Here is a 19,320-nt window from a genome sequence, read left to right as displayed (position 1 = left end):
AAGGCGTTAATAGTAAAAACGTGGAGGAGATATTGCGTGAAAAGGCTTGGAGCCTTTCATAGGATGTTCTTCGTTGCTCAAACACTACCAAACAACTTCTTTATACACTGTGAAACTATCATCTTCCATATTCATCTGATTGTTCAAAGGAAAAATATGAAATAGCTAAACAAATGACGAAATTTATCGAGTACTATTTTTCATGTATATACAAATATCGTTCTAGTTTTTGGAATTAACAAAGGAATAGTAGCGATCGAGAAAGTGTTATTTCTATGAACAACGAGAAAATCGGAATGTCAATTCCGATTCGGCCATTTTAAAAGGACTTACGTATGTACGACGTCCAGCAGGGAAAGTGCCGCGACTCTTCGCCAGGAATGGCGAGGTCGAGAAAGGGGAAAGGAGAGAAGAAGAGGAACTGTGAGACTCTCTGTGGAATTTTATAAGAGCCGTACATAATCCATAAACGTGCCTGCCAGGTAGAAGCCGTGCGAAAGAAGGAAAAACGCTCACGCAATGAGGTCCATCCGTGCTCCAGTTCTGGATGAAATTGCAAAGTGGAATTCCATGGCTCAAAGAGGATTCTTTTAAGGGGTATTCTAGTCTACAAATTTGAAAAAATCGAAAATTTATTCTTCATATTTCCAAAGAATAGACATTCAAGAATATGCCCTTAAAAGGATTTTTCAAAATTTCAATTATTTTATAAGTTACAGCCATTTTTGTGACGCGGCATCTGCTCCGGTCCGACTGGAACAAATGAAAAATAGACGGTAGACCCTGCCTGAGTAACTACGTATGAATACTTAATGAATTGTATTTTATCCCTTTTTAATGTATCTTTAATTCTCTAATTCAATTGGAACGATGTTTAGGTTCTGAAACCCAAAATAACAACGAATCGTTAAATTCGTTAAAATGGACTTTTGTTCCGAAGCACACCCACGCAGGAACGCAGACAGTTCAAATTTCCACTTTCCTCGCAGTATATATTTTAAAGCCAATCGCACGGAGATTTTCATCCAATAAACCAATATCTGATCTCTTTTACATGTACTTTTCTAAAAGAAATGAATACTTTAACGCGAGCATAAAAAGCTCTTCGTCTTCGCATTGAAATGATAAAAATATTCCAAGTAATTTAATATTGAAAATTTATATGTTAATTCTAAATAATGTAAGATTAGGATTTAATACGATAATAATTCCCGATCATTTTAATACAACAATTTTAAACAACGTAGAATTCGAATTCCTTTCTCAACTTTTTCACTCTCGAAGCTCATAACGAACTTTTGTCCACGAGAAACATGTAATTGGACGATCTATCAGATCCGGAGAAGTCGCAGCGTGTGAAAGGAGAGAAAAACGCGGGCACGATGACGCACAATGCGGTCTGCTCGGCCAATTATGGGAAGATTTGTCGAGCAGCCGGCTCGTAAAATGTGCGCGTTTACAGTGGCCCTGTCTGTTTTACTTTCGCTAATCCCGTTTCTGCGCCACAAGCTTTTGAGCCTAATGCAGATTGCTCAACATATGGCTGATGTCTTCATTAACGCGACAACGGATGCGTTTTTTAACGAGCTTCTTAAAGCAAGATACGTCGCCTTCTATAATTATGGGACCTGGTAACAATACTGCTACCGACAATTGTATCGACACTTTCCGTTGGTTTTATCCGTTGCGTGTAACTCGATTTTTCTTGTGATATTTTTTAAAATACTGCCATTTTTCTTATACAGAGACGTTGATTAATGTTAATGCGTTAATTAAATTTTTACACTGATCAAAAGACTGAAAAAATAACCGTGTATTACAAACGATGAAAATCATAAAATATAACAGAATTACTTTGCAATCATCCTTTTGAAAGAATGACAAACAAGTTAAATAGACGACTGATCTAAGGATAACAAACCAGTGAAGTTCGGTGACGATGCTATCGCAGAGGAAAACTATTGCTGAGCGTTGGTCGCCTAGTGAGGTCGCTTGTGGGTGGAAAGGAACGTTGAACGTGAAAAAAAACCCGACCTTCCCATTTTTACCTTGTGCAGTAATAATCATAAGGAACGTCTCGACTTGCATATATTTTATAACAATTAAGGGCCCTAATGGTAAAATATAAATGTTTAGTTTTATAATAGTTCCTTAGGATTATTGTGGTCCAGCTAATTATATTTGCATAGCTAATGGCCGCCTCGACCGGGGAATGGATTCTGAGTCACTGGACGTAACAATAGATAAATATAGAAAATACCTAAAATACAGTAATCATAATATAGTATTTGATGAGCGAAGAAAATCTCTACATTTTTATTCAAGTCTATTTATTCAATTGCGTCGATAAACATGTTGATGAGTTGCATAAACAACTATGATCGATAGATAACAAACTTGCACAACATTCTCTCACAGGTTTTGAAAAGAAAAACAAAGAAGAACGGAAGAAATCAAGAAAGTTCCAGGAATATCTCTTTCCTCTTCCTCTTTTCTTCAAATTATATCTTTAGCGGTTCTAATGGTTTCTGGTATCTTGTGAACACACATATACATTCCACGTTGTTCAGCACGCACGTGCGCATACAAGTCGGAAAGGTTACGCAACAAGTTTGTATTCTACGAAAAATGGAATAGGCACTGCCGTGTATCAGCGCAGCTAATCGAGCAGCTTCAGCCATTCGCAAGAAAAAATTTAAAAAAGAAGGAAAGAGAGATTCTCTGATGAGGGTCGGTTATGTAACTTGGACAAGCATTACACGAAAGAGTCCAGGGAATGCAGGTCGTACTTGCAACTGTGGAACTTGCACGAGAGAAAAAAGCGGTGCAATTTTGATGGGCCCATACGTGCTCAGAAATTGTGTAAATGGCAGGGATTCGATTGCACAAACGTGTTTATCACTTCTATGACTATTACGGTGAAGGAGATCAGCCAGAAGTGATCCAGTCGTTATATCGCCTCACGATTTCCGTTCCAATCGACCGCGAAGGCGTCCAAGATTAATGGACACTACAAATTAAATCTAACGGAGGAAATTGAAATAGTTAAACCATTCTATTTATCGTTTTGAATATATGATTAAGCGGACGTAAACAAATGTGCGTTTCAGTGGCGATTTTCCGTGTTTAGTGAATCTATTTTAGACGTGAGACATGTATCTATATTTCAAGGTATAACTCGAGGAAAATAAATTGATCCTTTAAAGATAGATATAAGATTTTAAAGCTGGCAATAAGAAGTTAAGAAATTATGAAATTTGTTGCACGTTGCTGAAATGTGACAAAAATTGAATTGTTGGTAGCTAATGACAGAATGCAAAGTCAACATGACACTTGTTTATTGATTGCACGGAGATGTGTATGTATATATGTTACTTCCACCCCGAGAAAGCGAAGAAGGGGAGAAAGTTACGAGAAAATCATTGGCTTCCCGCGTGCGCCATCGCGTCGTCTATGAAGATACGAAGACAAACAGACATGAGCATCCTGTCCAACTACTTACACCTCACACCAAGTCGAACATAATTTACAGTACGTTCGTCTGTTGATTTATGATTTAAATTACCCGTGAGAAAGTACATTCGAAGACACTTAACGGAAAGAGACGTCCTGTAGCGGAAGTTCGCCATATCTCTTCACCATGAATTTCCCCGTACTTTCAAGAATAAAATGTAAATGACTAATTGAGAAAATGAAACAAGTTCCGAGCACGTGTCTTGAGTAAATAGAATTTCGAAAAAAAAATAAAAGTAAAAAGATATTCAATTCTTTGACGATTCTCCTAACGAAGTATGAGATTTTCAATTGTTGGCGTCGATAAAAAAAAATGGAACTAAATTGCAACTTACAGTTACATGTTGATGTCGCATGACAAACATCCTTTTATAGAGTTGATGTTGCAATATGAATTTCGACGGTTGTTTCAAGTTTATTTGTAGACATTGGCAAAATGAAGTAAGTAGATGCTGTTTAGTGTAGGAAAAAGCAGATGTTTAGTGCAGATGGAATAGGAACTGCTAGATAACGTGGAAAGAAATATTCTAAAAAGTTCGAAATGATGAATGATATTTTAGATAAATATTTAAGTATATATGGAAATATATGTATTTTGATATGATAAAAGGTTTGTTGTGTATTACTGCATTATCGTATAAAGATTTTTTTGTCTTCACTACGATGATTAGAAAAATATGTAAAACGTATCCAATATAATTAAACAATTGGAAGCTTATAAAATAATATAAAAATAAATAAGAAGTGATATAGATAGAAACAACATATATAAATACTGCTATCTTTTAAAATACTTGCAGTACAAAAATATGCTGAAACACGATATAATAAAAAATACTTTACTCTTCGATACAAAGGTAAAAATAAAAGAATGTAATTTTGCGTTTATGTACATCAGTTTTCACAGCTCATTGTCCTTTTATTTACACCATCAATCGTTTCTTTCACCCAAGCACCAATTATTCACAATTATTGTTACGATATTTAGGAATATCAATGGAACTGCAACAAACAACATATTTGTGTTATATTTAAATTAATTATCAAACGAATTAAAATAATTTGTTTGTAATTACTTCGTGCCACCGTTCGTATGGACCTAATAAGGTTCAAAATTTGTGACTTTACTGTAGAAGGTTCTCCGAAGCCTTGAACATTTTGCCACGACGCCCAACCAACTGTAACAATGTTTAAACAAAAATTAAGTAATATATTCCAATATACAAGTAAAAACATATACATATGATTTATATATTTATTATACTACGCGATATATGTAAATACAATAGATAACATAACCTACAAATTCTTCATTTCTATGCAGGGGAAAAGTTCAGTATAAAAGAATAATACAAACAAAAATATGATGATATTGTGTACCTTTTGCAAGAAATCTTTCTTCGTTTAAATCGCAGATCGCATTCAAACACAACACAGTCGCTTCAAAAAGTGTCCAAAGTGTAAACGCCACATTATATCGATATGATGAATGATAACATTGAGAATATCACGCAGCGCCACTAGCGTAGGGAAAGGTAAAACAGCTTCATACGCATCAAACAATCAATTTGTATTGATTAGGAACCGTCCTGCCATCTTCCGTGTTCAGATGGAAACTAGCAATTAAAAAAGTGGCGTTATGCGGGAAATTTGAATTAAAATTTATTTTTACTATGTCAAAATATATTTAGAGTAATCTCGAGCGATTTAAACATCGCTCGAGATTCCAAAAATAAGATAATCTTGGATTTCATCGATAACGTTTTACAAATGCTTGCAAAAATAGTACTATATGGAAACTAAGAGCCTTAAAACGATATTCGAAAGAATCGGTAGACTTTACAAGTAACTTAACAACGCGATAATACAACGGATGGTTGGGAGCATTATTCTATTTATAATAATTGAACGACAAAGCGCACCTTCTTGGCACTAACGCTTTTGGAACAGGAGTACGAGTGTTTCTAGACGATTCGACGCTCTCTTCTCAATTGAGTTACGTTAACGATTCATGTGTGCCGATTTAGTTATAGAACTTAGAGTTCATTTCATGCTACCCTCGATCGTTCATGACCTCTATCATCATTTTATCACGCGCCGTTCGAGGCACATGTTTATCACGTGTAAGGAAATTCGTGGATTTTAATATTCCGATATCGTTTTGCGTATGCAAAGAAAAGTCGGAATCTTCCATATCGTGATGAAAGTCACGGACGTATTTGACGTGTGCAAAAATCTTTCTTGTTTGTAGACGATAAGTATTCAGCAAAAGCTATGCTAACTCACAGCCTCGAACAAGTGTTGTATTACTGCAAAAAATTGCAACACAGACTAAACTCGCGTCACCGGAAAGAATGCGTGAATCACGTTTACCAAATGTCACGTTTATGCAACTGTAGAAAATATTGCATTATGCTAGGTTTAAAAAAAGTTTGAGACAAAACTATCATTAATTTCAGGAAAAATTTCCAACCTGTACAATGCACGTTTTATTTGGCAACAAGACAATATAGGAAAATTGTTCCAAAGCCAATGTTTCCTCGACTAATTTAGATCTTCCACGAATTCATTCAAATCATTCATCATCCCCTAACAGATAATAATATTTATCATATACAACGATAACGACTGCCTTAATTTTAGCTATCTATATAAATCACAAGATACACTGATTCATTTCTCCGATAATTACGCAAATCGTATGATTACAGATCTTCTGTCACATAAAAATGTGTACTTTTCAATAAACTAGACGCAGCAATAAACATACATTATAATCAAACTTATAGAATCAGTTCTAAGAAATCGTATGATTCAAATCCACATCAGTGTGCGAACTATTTCCATAATTTATGCCGTATTAGACTGTACCTGCTGCAATTTCACAGGGTAATAACGCGTTACCATTCACCGACTGAATTAAATGACGCTGAATGTGAAGTACACGAGTCTGACCGCTCATGTTCGCTAAATATCATCGGAGAAATAGAAGAAACAAACGTGGACTTTGGTCGGTTAACGAACGAAGAAAAATGAGAAGATCGATTTGTGAACGTTAGATACCGATCAAAGCAAATATTATTTCAATCGTCGCATAATTGCAAAAGAAATGATATTCAAAGCTTGCATCTTTTCATCCAAGTAGATTGTAAATAATTATCATTTGTTATTGCAATCCTGTTTTCAGTCCGAATCATGTATTATCTAATCTATTGCCTGCAATAAATAATACTTGGGTGACGTCGAAACTGTTACCCAGGAAGCAAGAGTAAAATGCTTAAGCCGTGCAATTATGAATTACGTGATACGTTACGGTAACAATTTATGAGGCATAAGGTCCAATGATGGAACGAGAGGAAAGAATGATTCTGGTATCAGTTCGTGTGAACTGAAGGCGTGTACAATTGTACACTTAAGAACGAAATTCTATGTTGTCATCGTTTCAAGAATTAATACGTTAATGGTCCAAATTAGACTAGTTTTTATAATACAATGTCTAAGTAATGTCTATAATAATGTCTAAGTAAAGCGATTATAGTTAATCGACCAAAATAAACGTAAAGAGCACTATAACGGTGATTCAAATTTGGTGGAACGTAGCTCGCGTCTGTCGAAATTATAGTTGAGACATTGTACGATATTATATAATAAAGATTCTACCAGATTCCTCCATGACCGCTGTTGATATTTTCACGCAGATTTGTAAAATATTATGTAAAAAGTCGCATTGTCTAAGGTTGCAGTGGCCCAGTAAATATCGACGTTTTGTCCTCAAACGTAAATACATTCGACGTGTCCCCAATATGATTGCTGTATACTAGTAGTGGGGTAAGCGAATCGTTGATTGGCCAGTTTCAACAGAGGGAGCCTACCAGGTCCGGATCGATGTTGCTAAAAGCTGCAGCAAATGGGGGAATATCAGTCGCTAGTACCACCTCGATCTGACTAGAGACGACCGTTTTCACTTCACAATTTTACTTCGTTTTCACTTTGACTTTTAAACACTTTCGTATAACTTCAGTTACAGAACGTTAGGCGGATTTGCACGCAACATATAGTGAACAAAACATCAACAAACGCAGAGATTAGAATCAGACAATAGAGAGTCGACAGTTATATTCGAAGGTCTTTGGTGGATAAAATTAATCTGGTAAACCGGTTGTACGAGAACTGATTCTGCAGAGGCAACTCCACAGATTGTCCGTGTGAAACCACGTTGTCGTGGGCGGTAAAGGGAGAGAAAAGGAGGTAAAAAGGGTAAGGAATACCTTACATATAAATATACATAACCAAAGCAGAGTTGAAGTGGTGGCGAGAAGGGAACACCAGTGTGCTGGAAAACGGTGAGGCAGCACCGTGACTATGTAAACTACTAGCATATACTTGTGGCAGCGCGTGCGCAGAGTCGGACAACGTCTGTATCGACAATATTTATAAAGGTACATTGTGACGTGATAGATAGATCGTCGACGATCAAACAATCAAGTGAATCGAGGGTAAAAGAAGATTTAACCAAAGAAGAGGACAAAATCGGAGAACTGGGCTTTTCTTCGAGCATAGACAAAGAAGCACGCAAACTGGCTCCAGAGGTGAGGATCAAGCAAATTGGAACGAGGGAGGACCTGTTGTCCATAATACGGCACACAAGTAGCGATCATTTTTCGGAAGAACTCTAGCCGAAGATTGAGCAGCAAAACGGGTAAAAAGGAGACTAGCAATAGACCACTGTTTCCGAGTATTTTATACAAATAGAGGCCTCTTGTTTGCTGGATATTTCAAGCAAAAGCGTTACCAGGATCACTTTCATTCTTTTCCTGTAATTATCGACTTCTCGACTGGTCTACCTGTTGACTTGTGTTTTCCTTGGAAGGGAAGGGAAACCAAAGACCCCAATTTGAATAGTTCATCGTCGGGTTATGCCCTGGGTTACTGCCTGTCTCGACCTGTTGGCGGCACCGATTCTGGGTTACTGTCTGGCCGTGAGGAAACTTGCACTGCAAGCCGGCTTTTTCCAAGAAGAAACGAACAAATCGATCGTAACACAAGCGGTGAACGCTATCAATACGTCGACTATACAAAAGGAGACTGCGCCGTGCGCTGATACGATGGCACCAAGCGTCGAAGAACAGCGCCAAGGTAAATCGATTAAATGGAACACTAGTAATATGAGTTTCATCTAATTGATATTATTTACTCGTACAATCACACCATGTTCGATATATTCGATAGGTAACGATGTTATTGAATAGCAATTCAATCGGTAATCAGGTTGCGAAACATTCGATGGGAAACGTTATTTATTTCTTATTTATCGAAAACGAAAGCATCGGATTACTGTGCGTTATGCAATGCAACAGTCATCATAAAAAATTGCATGGAAATGCAATATGCAAACGAAATTAAAAAATGCCACCTGCGGAAATACCGGATGAAATAATGGCTTTTTTCATCGTTTGTTTTTCTCATTGAAACGCATTACGCTTTTTCGCTCGTTCTCTTTGAATTTCTCGATTCGTGTCAGCTAGATCTTTAGCTATTACACCGAAATTACCACGAAACCAGGCCACGGTTTCACGAATCTGTGATCTCCACTTGTAATAGGAGTGGTGACTATAAATAGAACACGATTTAAATAGATATCCGTGTCGTATGTTCGAAACGCGTGCCACGAATGAAAATTCAGCATGTAACAAATAACTTAAAATTGATAAACTTGTTGTTTTCATTCAGAGCACGGTGGTTTCTTATCAAAAGTTTCGTTTCTTTTTTCTATATCTCAGTAACTAAACGATCGTACCAGGTCCCACGAGTATCTCATCTTATCAAACTCAAGTTCTTTCGAATTTTATAAAGCTTCAATAATTTAAGCTCCTCTCTATCGTAAAATTCTGACAAGAGTTTTCGAGTACGATGAGTTCCAGAAAATATTTTGTTTTATCTAGTTCAAGTAGCTGTCAGTTCAATTTTTCTTTTTCCTTTTTTTTTTTTTTTAACGAAATTCTTTGGCAAATTTGGTGAAATGCGATGTAGTGGTAGCTGACGTTACAGCGCATGTTCCAATGCAACAAAATGGTTTTCTCCACAAGACCGATTATTGATTTTCTGCCACTGAGCTTGTTCTTATCCTGCGCATGACAGCATATGGAAATGACCGTGATGAATCTTCGCGAAGACGTAACGCAATTTTCATAATTAATTACTGTATTCTGACGTTACAAATTTCATTGCCATTTGTTCATAGATAAATAAATATTATCGACACGATATTCCATGGAATAATTTAGTATTCACGCATACGTTGGTAGCCGTAGCGTGACGAGAGTACATGCGTTGTTACAATTCAACGCTTGAATAATAAATCGAGTGACGACACGTTTCAGGTTAAAATACCAACTGTTAAAGCTGGTTTCATGGGGATTCTCGATAGGTGATAGTACATCGTTCGGTATACGCGAATGATCGGTATCGATCGTGTATCGCGTGCAACAGTTTGGTAAATACGACACTCGAAGCTGCACTTTGAATTATAAAACAATATACATACATCGGTATATAATCCGATTGTTTGGGTTGAAAAACTTCCGTTTTCAATATGTTTTATTTTTCAAAGCGAAACGTGCGATTCGTTTGTATAATCTATAAACGTGCATCGAAGCTCTTTTATCCACGGATCAAGGGGTCTAATTCGTAATTATTTTGTTGACACGCGTTAAGTCGAGAAAAACAGACACGCAAATAAAAATGAAGACAGATATCGCGAATGACGAAATCGTTTCGTGGCGTACGTGCTTTTGCTTATGGTAAAAAATCTACTCAGAGATTCGTTAAATTAGTCCAAATGTAATGACCTTTATCGCTTTTCGACCTTCGATTATTAGGCACAAGGACATGCCGATTCGAAACAACACGCGATAACGCATATTTCTATCGCCATGTCGAATTTCGTGAACCTCAGACAATTCGATAATTCTTACTCCATTTCAATTTTTTATATTGTAAACAACGAGTTAATTATAACGTTACAGACAGGTCGTCGTACGTATTTTCGTACTTGAACTTTAATCCTGTTTTGTACTTTCATTCTATACACCGCAATATATTGCGTACGATTACATATCGATTACGAACGACTACACGATATATTACATAAATTATCGCATGACATATAGAGTTTTAGAAAATATAGCAATCAAATACGTAGATCACGGATATTTATACGGTTCTGAGAAATATAGAAAAATCCAAATAATTACACAATCATATAAAACGTATATAAAAATATGAAGATGTTTGAAAAGTTCGCAACATTTCCGAGAATTGATAAGCTCTGTAATCGATTGCGATAAAATTTGAAGGGGTTAATTTATACCTTTTAGAGATTTCATAAATTTAATTTATATGAAGCAGTATTGTATTTTATATTCGATAGAATGTCAATTCTACGAAAATACATTTTATTTGAATTTCACTACGAACTTTTCAAATATATGAACTATAAAATTACTACATTTAGCGAGTGAAACAAATATTTCTCACAAATATTTCGCATGAATATCCGTATTCCAAAAATGAGAATAGAATAAGTCAGAATGTCGAACAAACAAAAAACAAAGTTTGTTGTTGAGATTAATACCGCGAAAGAAGCGGCAGTCGCAAAAGTGTAGTCAAAAGCTCTCGTGCATGAAGAGAGAATTCTAAATATAAAGTTCACCAACGCTCGGTTTTGAACGTGGAACTCAACAGGAAGGCATCAGTACTCAGTTGAAATTCGCACTCTGAAGCTCGCGAGTTCGTCTAGCCGGTTGTGTCATTGAAACGCATTTTTTATTATTGATTCGTCATTAGTTGATTGTCGAACAGTGTTGTTAACGGTACATTGTAAAGAACATGTGTGTGATCGGTAAGGATTATTCTTCCATCGATCAATAGTGAAAGCGATTTTAATCTAAATGTACGGGTAAAAAGCAGAATGCTCATGCAAATGTTGCACGCAATATAATGCTCGCGTATATCTTTTATTTTCACTTTTACGTTCATTGTTTCGTAGAAACCTAAATATTTCATTCGACGAAAACAAAATAAAAATTTAAAACATCTTGTTCATAGCGCGCGAGAAAGAGTTCTTTTGTGAATCGAAGATGCGTCGGAGGGAAACGATAATTTTCTCACTAATTTCATTCTTACTATTATACGATCATATTGTTCGATTTTCTATCGAATTACGTCACATACGTTCACATTGTTAACGATCATTCGACTGTTGGCTGGCTTAACAAACTAGCTTGGCACCGGGTCAGATCTATCATAGTCGTTTGGGTGCATCTTCTAAAATTGGTCGTTATTATTATATTATTATACACATAAAAATAACCGGATGCTACAATGAAATGCCTTAGAAAATATCTGACTTCTATCGTAATCGCGTATTGGCGTTGTTAAATTTGTTCACGATCTGTACATTTATACTCGCGTCTTTGTTGCACAATCCTTTGTCTCCTTGATATTTATCAATGGCCATACGTCTACTCATCAAGCAAGTGAAAATGCAATTAATTATACGAGTATCATAGATTCTGTTGCTTTCAGAACCCAAGGATAAAATCACAATAAGGATGTCGGGGATAATGAAGTCTCCCCGAAAATTCTCAGGGGTTGTAATCGCGATGTGCGGTTTACCAGGTCGTGGAAAAAGCCAAGTGGCACAATGCCTTTCGCGCAGGCTCAACTGGAACGGCGATTCCACTAAAGGTTGGGAATTCTGTTTTGTTTACTGCCAATTGCTACACTTAAAAACGAAACCTATTCATTAAATCATATTAGTCATCTTAAATAAGCGGTTTCGTAGTATTATTTCCATTCGACCAACAATTATTTGTGTTTCTTCTTTTTTTTTCCCTTTTTACTTCCTATTTTGTGGTTGTATTATGTGTACAAGTCATGTGTCTGATCATTAATTCGTTAGTTTTTCATTTTTCCCGTTTTTGTTTTCAACACGGTCGTTAAGAGGATTTATTACATACGCTAAATAGACTTGTTACGTAAATCAACATTTGCGGCGCTTTGAACAAATTTTAATTTCTATTTTGTAATATATTACATTGTGCTCTTCCTAGTTTTTACAACCTTATAAAATACTACAAATAGATATATTCTCTACATACGCATATACGTATACCAGATGGAGACTATATAACATGGTGGAAAAAAAAACATTATTTCATATTGTTCCTTTGTGAAATGCTAAATAATTGTTCTATGTTATTACGTCCCGGGACCTATTTATATTTCATGTATAAATAAAACTATTCTTATATATTTTATACTGCATTAATTTCGTCATACCATTGTAGTAACGATGGTAATAATAAAAAATTTATAATTACAATACGAAGTTGATGTGTACTTATTAACCGTGTACTATAACGAAACTTGAATCATACCATGATTTGAATATTATATCGCAGGTCTGCTTTATTAAAGTTTATGTTTAAAATTAGCCATTGTTCCCTGACTTTGCATAAGCTAGGTTTTAATGCTTTGGGGACCTCGATGTACGAACCATTCTATGACTTAGGCAAAAGTCTATATACTTTAGTATATAGTACATAGATAGCGTATATACCTTCTACATCTCTAAATCAATGCTTTTGCGTAGGAATTTGCATGGCGCGATCAAGATAAGCTGTGCTATCGTTATCCATGGGGAGAAAGCTACATCGACGCCATGCACCGCGTGGAACCGGTTATTGCTGAATTACAGAGATCTAACAACATCTTGGTCGTGTCTCATCAAGCTATTCTGCGCTGCATCATTGGCGTTTTCACAGATAAAAAACCGGAAGAGGTGCCTTACGCTGAGGTGCCACTGCATACCATCATCCGAGTCAGCAGCCATGGTTACAATTACAAGGTGGACTTCTTCAAGTTACCCATAGAGTGCGTAAACACGATTCGCGTGAAGCCGAATAATTGTAGCGCGGACAGAACCGCGGACGATGCTCTGCTCACAGTCCCAGCACATTTCGACATACCGGATCCTTGGCGAAATCTTGGCAGCGGACCCACTCTCGTACAACAACACTGAGAAACCGCTCGGAGATCCACGATCACGTCGAAAATTCGATGTCTGTTAGTTTGTAACCCTTGGAGCTTTCAGCAGTGATGTCTTCTTGGAATATTTTTGCTTTTGAATTCAGGCAGGGGATGAAGATTTGAAATATCATGCAAGTATGGATTGAATATATTTTTAGTACGTATATATGTATAAGTAGATCGCTTTAAGGTATCTTTAAGAAATACAGATTCGATGAGACGGAAGATGATGATATCGGAGTCAATTCTAGATAAATAGATTGGATAGATCGCGTGAAAGAAACGACATGTAAAATCAAATAATCGTTATCGATACTGGAAATTTATTTCTGAAATATTCTCATGAATTTTCTCATGAATCCCGAGAAACTTAGGTCGTTTCAAATTTGACTTGTTTATCGTCGAGTTCCGTTACCTTCGCGGGATGTACTCCGATTGTCATGTTTTTCCTCGTTGATTCTGTTCCCATTGGCAATAATTTAGTATCCTGCTGCTGGAGCCCTCTATACGTTATGTTTAAGCAGTTTAATTTTAATAATCACATACAAGTCAAATATTACATTAACTCTAATATGTCGCAGATGACTATCGCAAGAAATATTTTAATTGTACATCGTAAAATTCAGAAAGACAGGCAATCTTTTAAATTGTAGGAATGCGAAACATGTCTTTCGTATTAAATTCTATTTCAAAATATTGATATAATATATACAACGAACACACGAAAGACAGTTTTTTTAGTATTGTACTATTTATAGGTGATAGAATTTTAGATTTATGTATTTTCGTTTGCCTAGTTCCTAGCACAACGATTGTAAGCCTTGAGATTTGGACGATATTAGGATTTTTATTACTGTAAAGTACAATTGAAAGATACTATATCGTAGCGTTATATAAAGTTTGACTATAAAACGGACCTGATATCATTGTTAACAAGGAAATAACGAATATTGTATTTTTCGAGTGTGTATGAGTGTTCGAACGATAGATGTATATTTCTACGCACAAAATTAGCGGTATACTGTGCTACGGTCTCATTAAGAAATGTCAAACATTCGAGCAAAGTATTTTTCTCTACGAAGGAAAGCGCGAGAAATAATCAACAGAGGCGATTAAGAAAGAAAAAAAATCGATATCGAATGGTGCCTGCTTCTGTCGATATACTGTTACGTTTCACTTAGAGTTATATTCTATCTCGTGGACCGCATAAATATGCATAATATTTTATTAGGCATCACGTGGAAATCTCCGAGCAATCTATTTATCCAGAACAAGCTCGAGGATTCGTAAAATGTGAATAGAATAAAAAATAAATAATTTATTCTGAGATGAACTAAGTACGGCAGAGGGCAAATTAATTTTCTATACAAGTATACAAATGGCACAAGTTATCTAGTCCATTCATTGCTGAACATTCTGGCGTTCTTTCTTTTCTCTTTTGCTATGCGGGAATCGACATAAAAAATTATACAGCGTTCTAAATGTTAAGTCGTATTAATACCTTTTAAACTCCTTTGTTTGTTTGTTTTTTAATTGTATATTGTATTTTCGAGCTATCGCGGGGAGACGCGGTCGTTAGAATACGCGTCAACGGGAATCGTAAATTCCCGTTACGATTAGAATAATCAACACCACGAATAGTTCGATCCCCGTATTTCGGTTAGGATAATCGGGGTAGTTGTTGCGGTATAACACTGGGAGTCACGGAGTTATAATAATGTATATTTCCAACACTTTATACAATCACACAAAGTAGTAACGCCGTTGATTAAGATACAGATAACGAAAAGAAGGATTATTCTTAGATGAGAGAAGAAGAGCTATAGGAGCTCTAGGCCCTTGAGAGCTGTAGGAGCTGTCGGACTTCTGGATACTGTGAGAGCGGTAGGAGACTCTAGGCCGTGTAGGCCTAACATAACTTCCGCAATTAACATTCAATGACTCGTGTGTATGACTAGAATGATTCAATAGAAACAGGTACAGCTTTGAATAAGTTTGACTAGATAAAAAGTGATTATCAAGTAAACTGCGAACATGCATTTGTGAGAAACTTATGAACGTACGTAATATGCAAAAATATATAAAGTACGCAAAATAGAGTAGTCGTTAGAATATTTAGTAAAGCAAGTTTCTGCTTAGGTTGCATTCCTTCAGCAGTATCCATAAAAATATGAATTTGAATAAATATTCGCAGTTTACTATTCAAGACCCTGATGGAAGCTTAGACAAAGTCTTAACCACAAATCTTAAAAAATCAGCAAAAGTACAAATATTTCATAAAGTTTCACCATTGTTTCAATGAGAAACGACGAGATTCAATAAAATCCCGTCAGTATCCATTTTAAATGCCCGACCTCATCAATTTGGCAGTATAATCTCTTTGTTTACTCGCCAAATGGAGCTCCAAGCTTCTCAGCATTCTGTCTTGAATCTCCTGGTCGTGAGACGAAGTACTTTTCCATAAACCAGTTCTACAATGCGCCATTCTCGGCTCGTTCCTCGAATAAATCCCCAGACGAAAGGCAGAGTAATTCGATTGAGACGACTTCGAGTTTACATCCCATTTCGTTTCGGGAACAACATTCTTCATGAACCCCACTGTAGCTCTGCGACAGGTGTCATAACCCAACAGTTGAATCTTTTTACCGTGAATCGCGTCGAATTGAGGCTTATTTAATTTGCTGTTAGTCACTCGGTTCATGATTGTTTCAACGGAGTCGGGTGTTCCGGGAAGATTCTCGAACACTTTGCGAAGAACTTCATTTGTCAGGTCTTCCTCGCCGCTGGACTCACCTGGCGAAAAGTTCCAGGTGTTAACTTTGTGTCTGGTTGAATTAACTGTAAAAACGTAAAAAGGCAGAACGAGGCACGAAAACTGTTACATATCGATTCCGGTTTGTAAACCAATTTTAAAGAATTATTATTTTCTATGATAGTAACAAAAAATCAAAATCAGTAAAAATATCGATTTCTACGTCCATTATATTCTATACTTTGTACGGTTCTGCCTTCTTTACATTACAAAAACAATATTTAAAAAATTGTTTGCTAATATCATAACTACATCACAAGATATTTGTTTGTTTCATTATTGTAGTATCGGAAAAAAGGACAGGATTAGGATAATTTAGATTTGTAACATTCTCCTAATACTATTTATTTAAGATAAATAAGAATAACAGAGATTAATTGGACAGAGAACGATAAATGTTCAACTTGAACTAAAACACAAAAGTCTTATTCCACTCAAATCACTCTCGCGTCTCTTTGTCTTTTCTCGTCCCATCGAACACGTGCTCCGAAACCCCCGTGGCCAGAGTCACGCAGGCTCTTTCCACAAAACTATCCACTTGAAAGGACCGACGACACATTGATGTACTCGACGGCGCCGCAGCTCTCGCCACTTTGTACACGGTTCGGCCGATATCTTAGGCCTTTTGCCCACGATACTACAATATTTTTAAACGGGCATATCGTAAAACTTGCTGACAAGGGCTAGTTGTCATGTCAAATCTTTGTCTGTTCATCGCGTAAGATAATGGAAAAGAGAGAGGAAGAAAAAAAAATAGAAAGAAAATGGAAGAAAATGGGCTGAAGCGAAGGCAACGGCAGGAAAAGAAGGCAGCTAAGGGAAAAAAGGAAAAGCGAAGCTAAGAGTAGAGAAGGAAAGGAAGAAAAACAAAAGACGAAAATGGAGAGAAACAAGAAAACAAACGAAGCGAGAGAGTAGGAAATGGATCACAGAGAAGAAAATGACGGAAGAGAAAAATAAGAACGCGATAGAGAAAATCTTCTGTATATTCCAGAATTTAAGAAGTAATACTGTAATGCCTAATCTACATTTAACTGTTTATCTCAGATTTTTTATTGTCTTACTAAAAAATATTCTATTCTAGGTTTCTAATAATTAAATTTTAACTAATTAGGCCAAGTACCAAGTTAGTTGTCCCAGTTTAATACGTATCTTTCGTTCTCTGTGATCAACAGGTTGGAAATCTGGTCATCTCCATTGTGCTTATCTTCTTCATCTGCTTTTTACCGTATCACACGTTTATGATTTGGTTCCACTTTTTTGCATCAACGATGGAAGACTACAATAAATATTGGCATATCTTCAGGATCATTGGTTTTTGTATGACTTTCATCAACAGCTGCATCAACCCTTTGGTTCTATATTTTGTCAGCACAACATTTCGCGAGAGGTGAGAGTTACGTCGCGTGAAGAGGTCCACGCGACGTCTTCTATTGTCTGACCGTAAAGGCCCAAGAGTCGTTAGAGAAACCCTCAATAAACCTAAGGCCCATCATAAACCGAGTCTCATTAGCTTGCAGGAACCTTGAATCCTGCAAGAATTTTGGGTTTATATCTGGTACTTAAACAAGTCATTAGGTCTATTGAGCGTGCTTAAAGATTGCGCAGAAAGCTGGTATTTATAACGGGAAAAACTGATAATTATATGATAGAGAAAACCAGGCATTTATAGAATAGAAATGTCTGGATTTTTCCACGAGTCATGCCGATGGGGTGCTTACATCTCCCATCTTCAAGAGTTAACGTCTTAGCCAATGGGTAGCGCGGATACTTGTCCTCACCTTTCCTAACTAAAAATGTAAGCAACGAATCCGCGTTCTTCGTTCAAAAGGCACACCCATACCGAGCTTTCCTCCGTAATCACATCAGAACGAACTTCAGAGTTTTCCATCATCTCTCGCGGTGCCCACAAGTCTGACAGCTCCTATAGCTCTCACTCTCTCATCTAAGAATAATCCTTCTCTTCGTTATCTGTATCTTAACCAACGGCGTTACTACTTTGTCTGATTGTATAAAGTGTTGGAAAAATCTAAAATTAGCCGATCCAACATTTCACATACCAAGCCCGATCGAAGTAGTATTAAGCTCGGGACCAACTTTAACATCATTATGTGTCGGGCAGATTAAAATACCACAATCCATCGATAATGAGTTATGTTTGCAAAAAACTCGCTTCGGTTAGGTTATCGGGGGGAGCCCACCCGCGCAATCGGGCACACATTCGTTTCACACTACCACACGCGATCTGACGACAACCACGTTCCCATCGTCAGCATCGCAACCATCTGATTCAACGTCACAAAACGTCTTGAATCAGTCCATCGCTCGAGATTCTCTGGATCGGAAGAAGCTGAATCCCGTCCAGGACAACAAGGATCAAATTCCGCCGACGGAAACCATCGCCGCAGCTCAAATGGCGATCCCGTCGCATACCACGCGGAGCTCACCGCGTGATACTCACAACGTGTCACCCACACGCGATCTGACGACCACGTTCGCAGCGTCAGCATCGCAAGCATCTGATTCGACGTTACACAACGTCTTGAATCAATCAATCGCTCGAAATTCTCTGGATCGGAAGAAGCTAAATCCCGTCCAAGACGACAACGGTCGTACTCCTCCGACGGAAGGCACCGCTTCGACTCCAGCGCCGATCTCGTCGCATACCACGCGGGGCTCACCGCGTGACATTCGCAATGTGTCAACTACCCGAGATCGGACAACCACGCTCACAGCACCAGCATCGCAACCATCTGATTCAACTACACAAAACGTCTCGAATCAGCCGAATGCTCCAGACCTGCTGGACCGGGAGGAACGGAATCCCGTTCAATACGGAATCAATACGTCGACTGTACAAAAGGAGACTGCGCCGTCCGCTGATACGATGGCACCAAGCGTCG

General features: G+C 37.2%; 2 protein-coding genes and 1 long non-coding RNA gene across 3 annotated transcripts; 2 read left to right on the top strand and 1 right to left on the bottom strand.

The window, feature by feature from the left end:
- Positions 1-462: 462 nt before the first annotated feature.
- LOC126928392 (uncharacterized) lies at positions 463-1,242 on the top strand. The gene is made up of 2 exons (XR_007716608.1): positions 463-597; positions 720-1,242. It is a non-coding gene; the product is annotated as an uncharacterized LOC126928392 (long non-coding RNA).
- A 3,038-nt stretch (positions 1,243-4,280) lies between these two features.
- LOC126928390 (immediate early response 3-interacting protein 1-like) lies at positions 4,281-7,526 on the bottom strand. The gene is made up of 3 exons (XM_050744145.1): positions 7,174-7,526; positions 4,590-4,691; positions 4,281-4,515 (listed from the first exon to the last, which is right to left on the bottom strand). The coding sequence occupies exons 1-3, from the start codon at positions 7,298-7,300 to the stop codon at positions 4,445-4,447; spliced, it is 300 nt and encodes a 99-aa protein (XP_050600102.1). The 5' UTR covers positions 7,301-7,526; the 3' UTR covers positions 4,281-4,444.
- A 27-nt stretch (positions 7,527-7,553) lies between these two features.
- Positions 7,554-14,922, top strand: LOC126928389 (uncharacterized). The gene is made up of 3 exons (XM_050744144.1): positions 7,554-8,649; positions 12,100-12,261; positions 13,169-14,922. The coding sequence occupies exons 1-3, from the start codon at positions 8,430-8,432 to the stop codon at positions 13,192-13,194; spliced, it is 408 nt and encodes a 135-aa protein (XP_050600101.1). The 5' UTR covers positions 7,554-8,429; the 3' UTR covers positions 13,195-14,922.
- The last annotated feature ends 4,398 nt before the right edge of the window (positions 14,923-19,320 follow it).

The sequence above is a fragment of the Bombus affinis genome, unplaced genomic scaffold (genome assembly GCF_024516045.1).
Source record: "Bombus affinis isolate iyBomAffi1 unplaced genomic scaffold, iyBomAffi1.2 ctg00000904.1, whole genome shotgun sequence".
NCBI lineage: Eukaryota > Metazoa > Arthropoda > Insecta > Hymenoptera > Apidae > Bombus > Bombus affinis.
The sequence above is the reverse complement of the archived record's forward strand: the minus strand, read 5'-3'. Positions and strand labels throughout refer to the sequence as shown.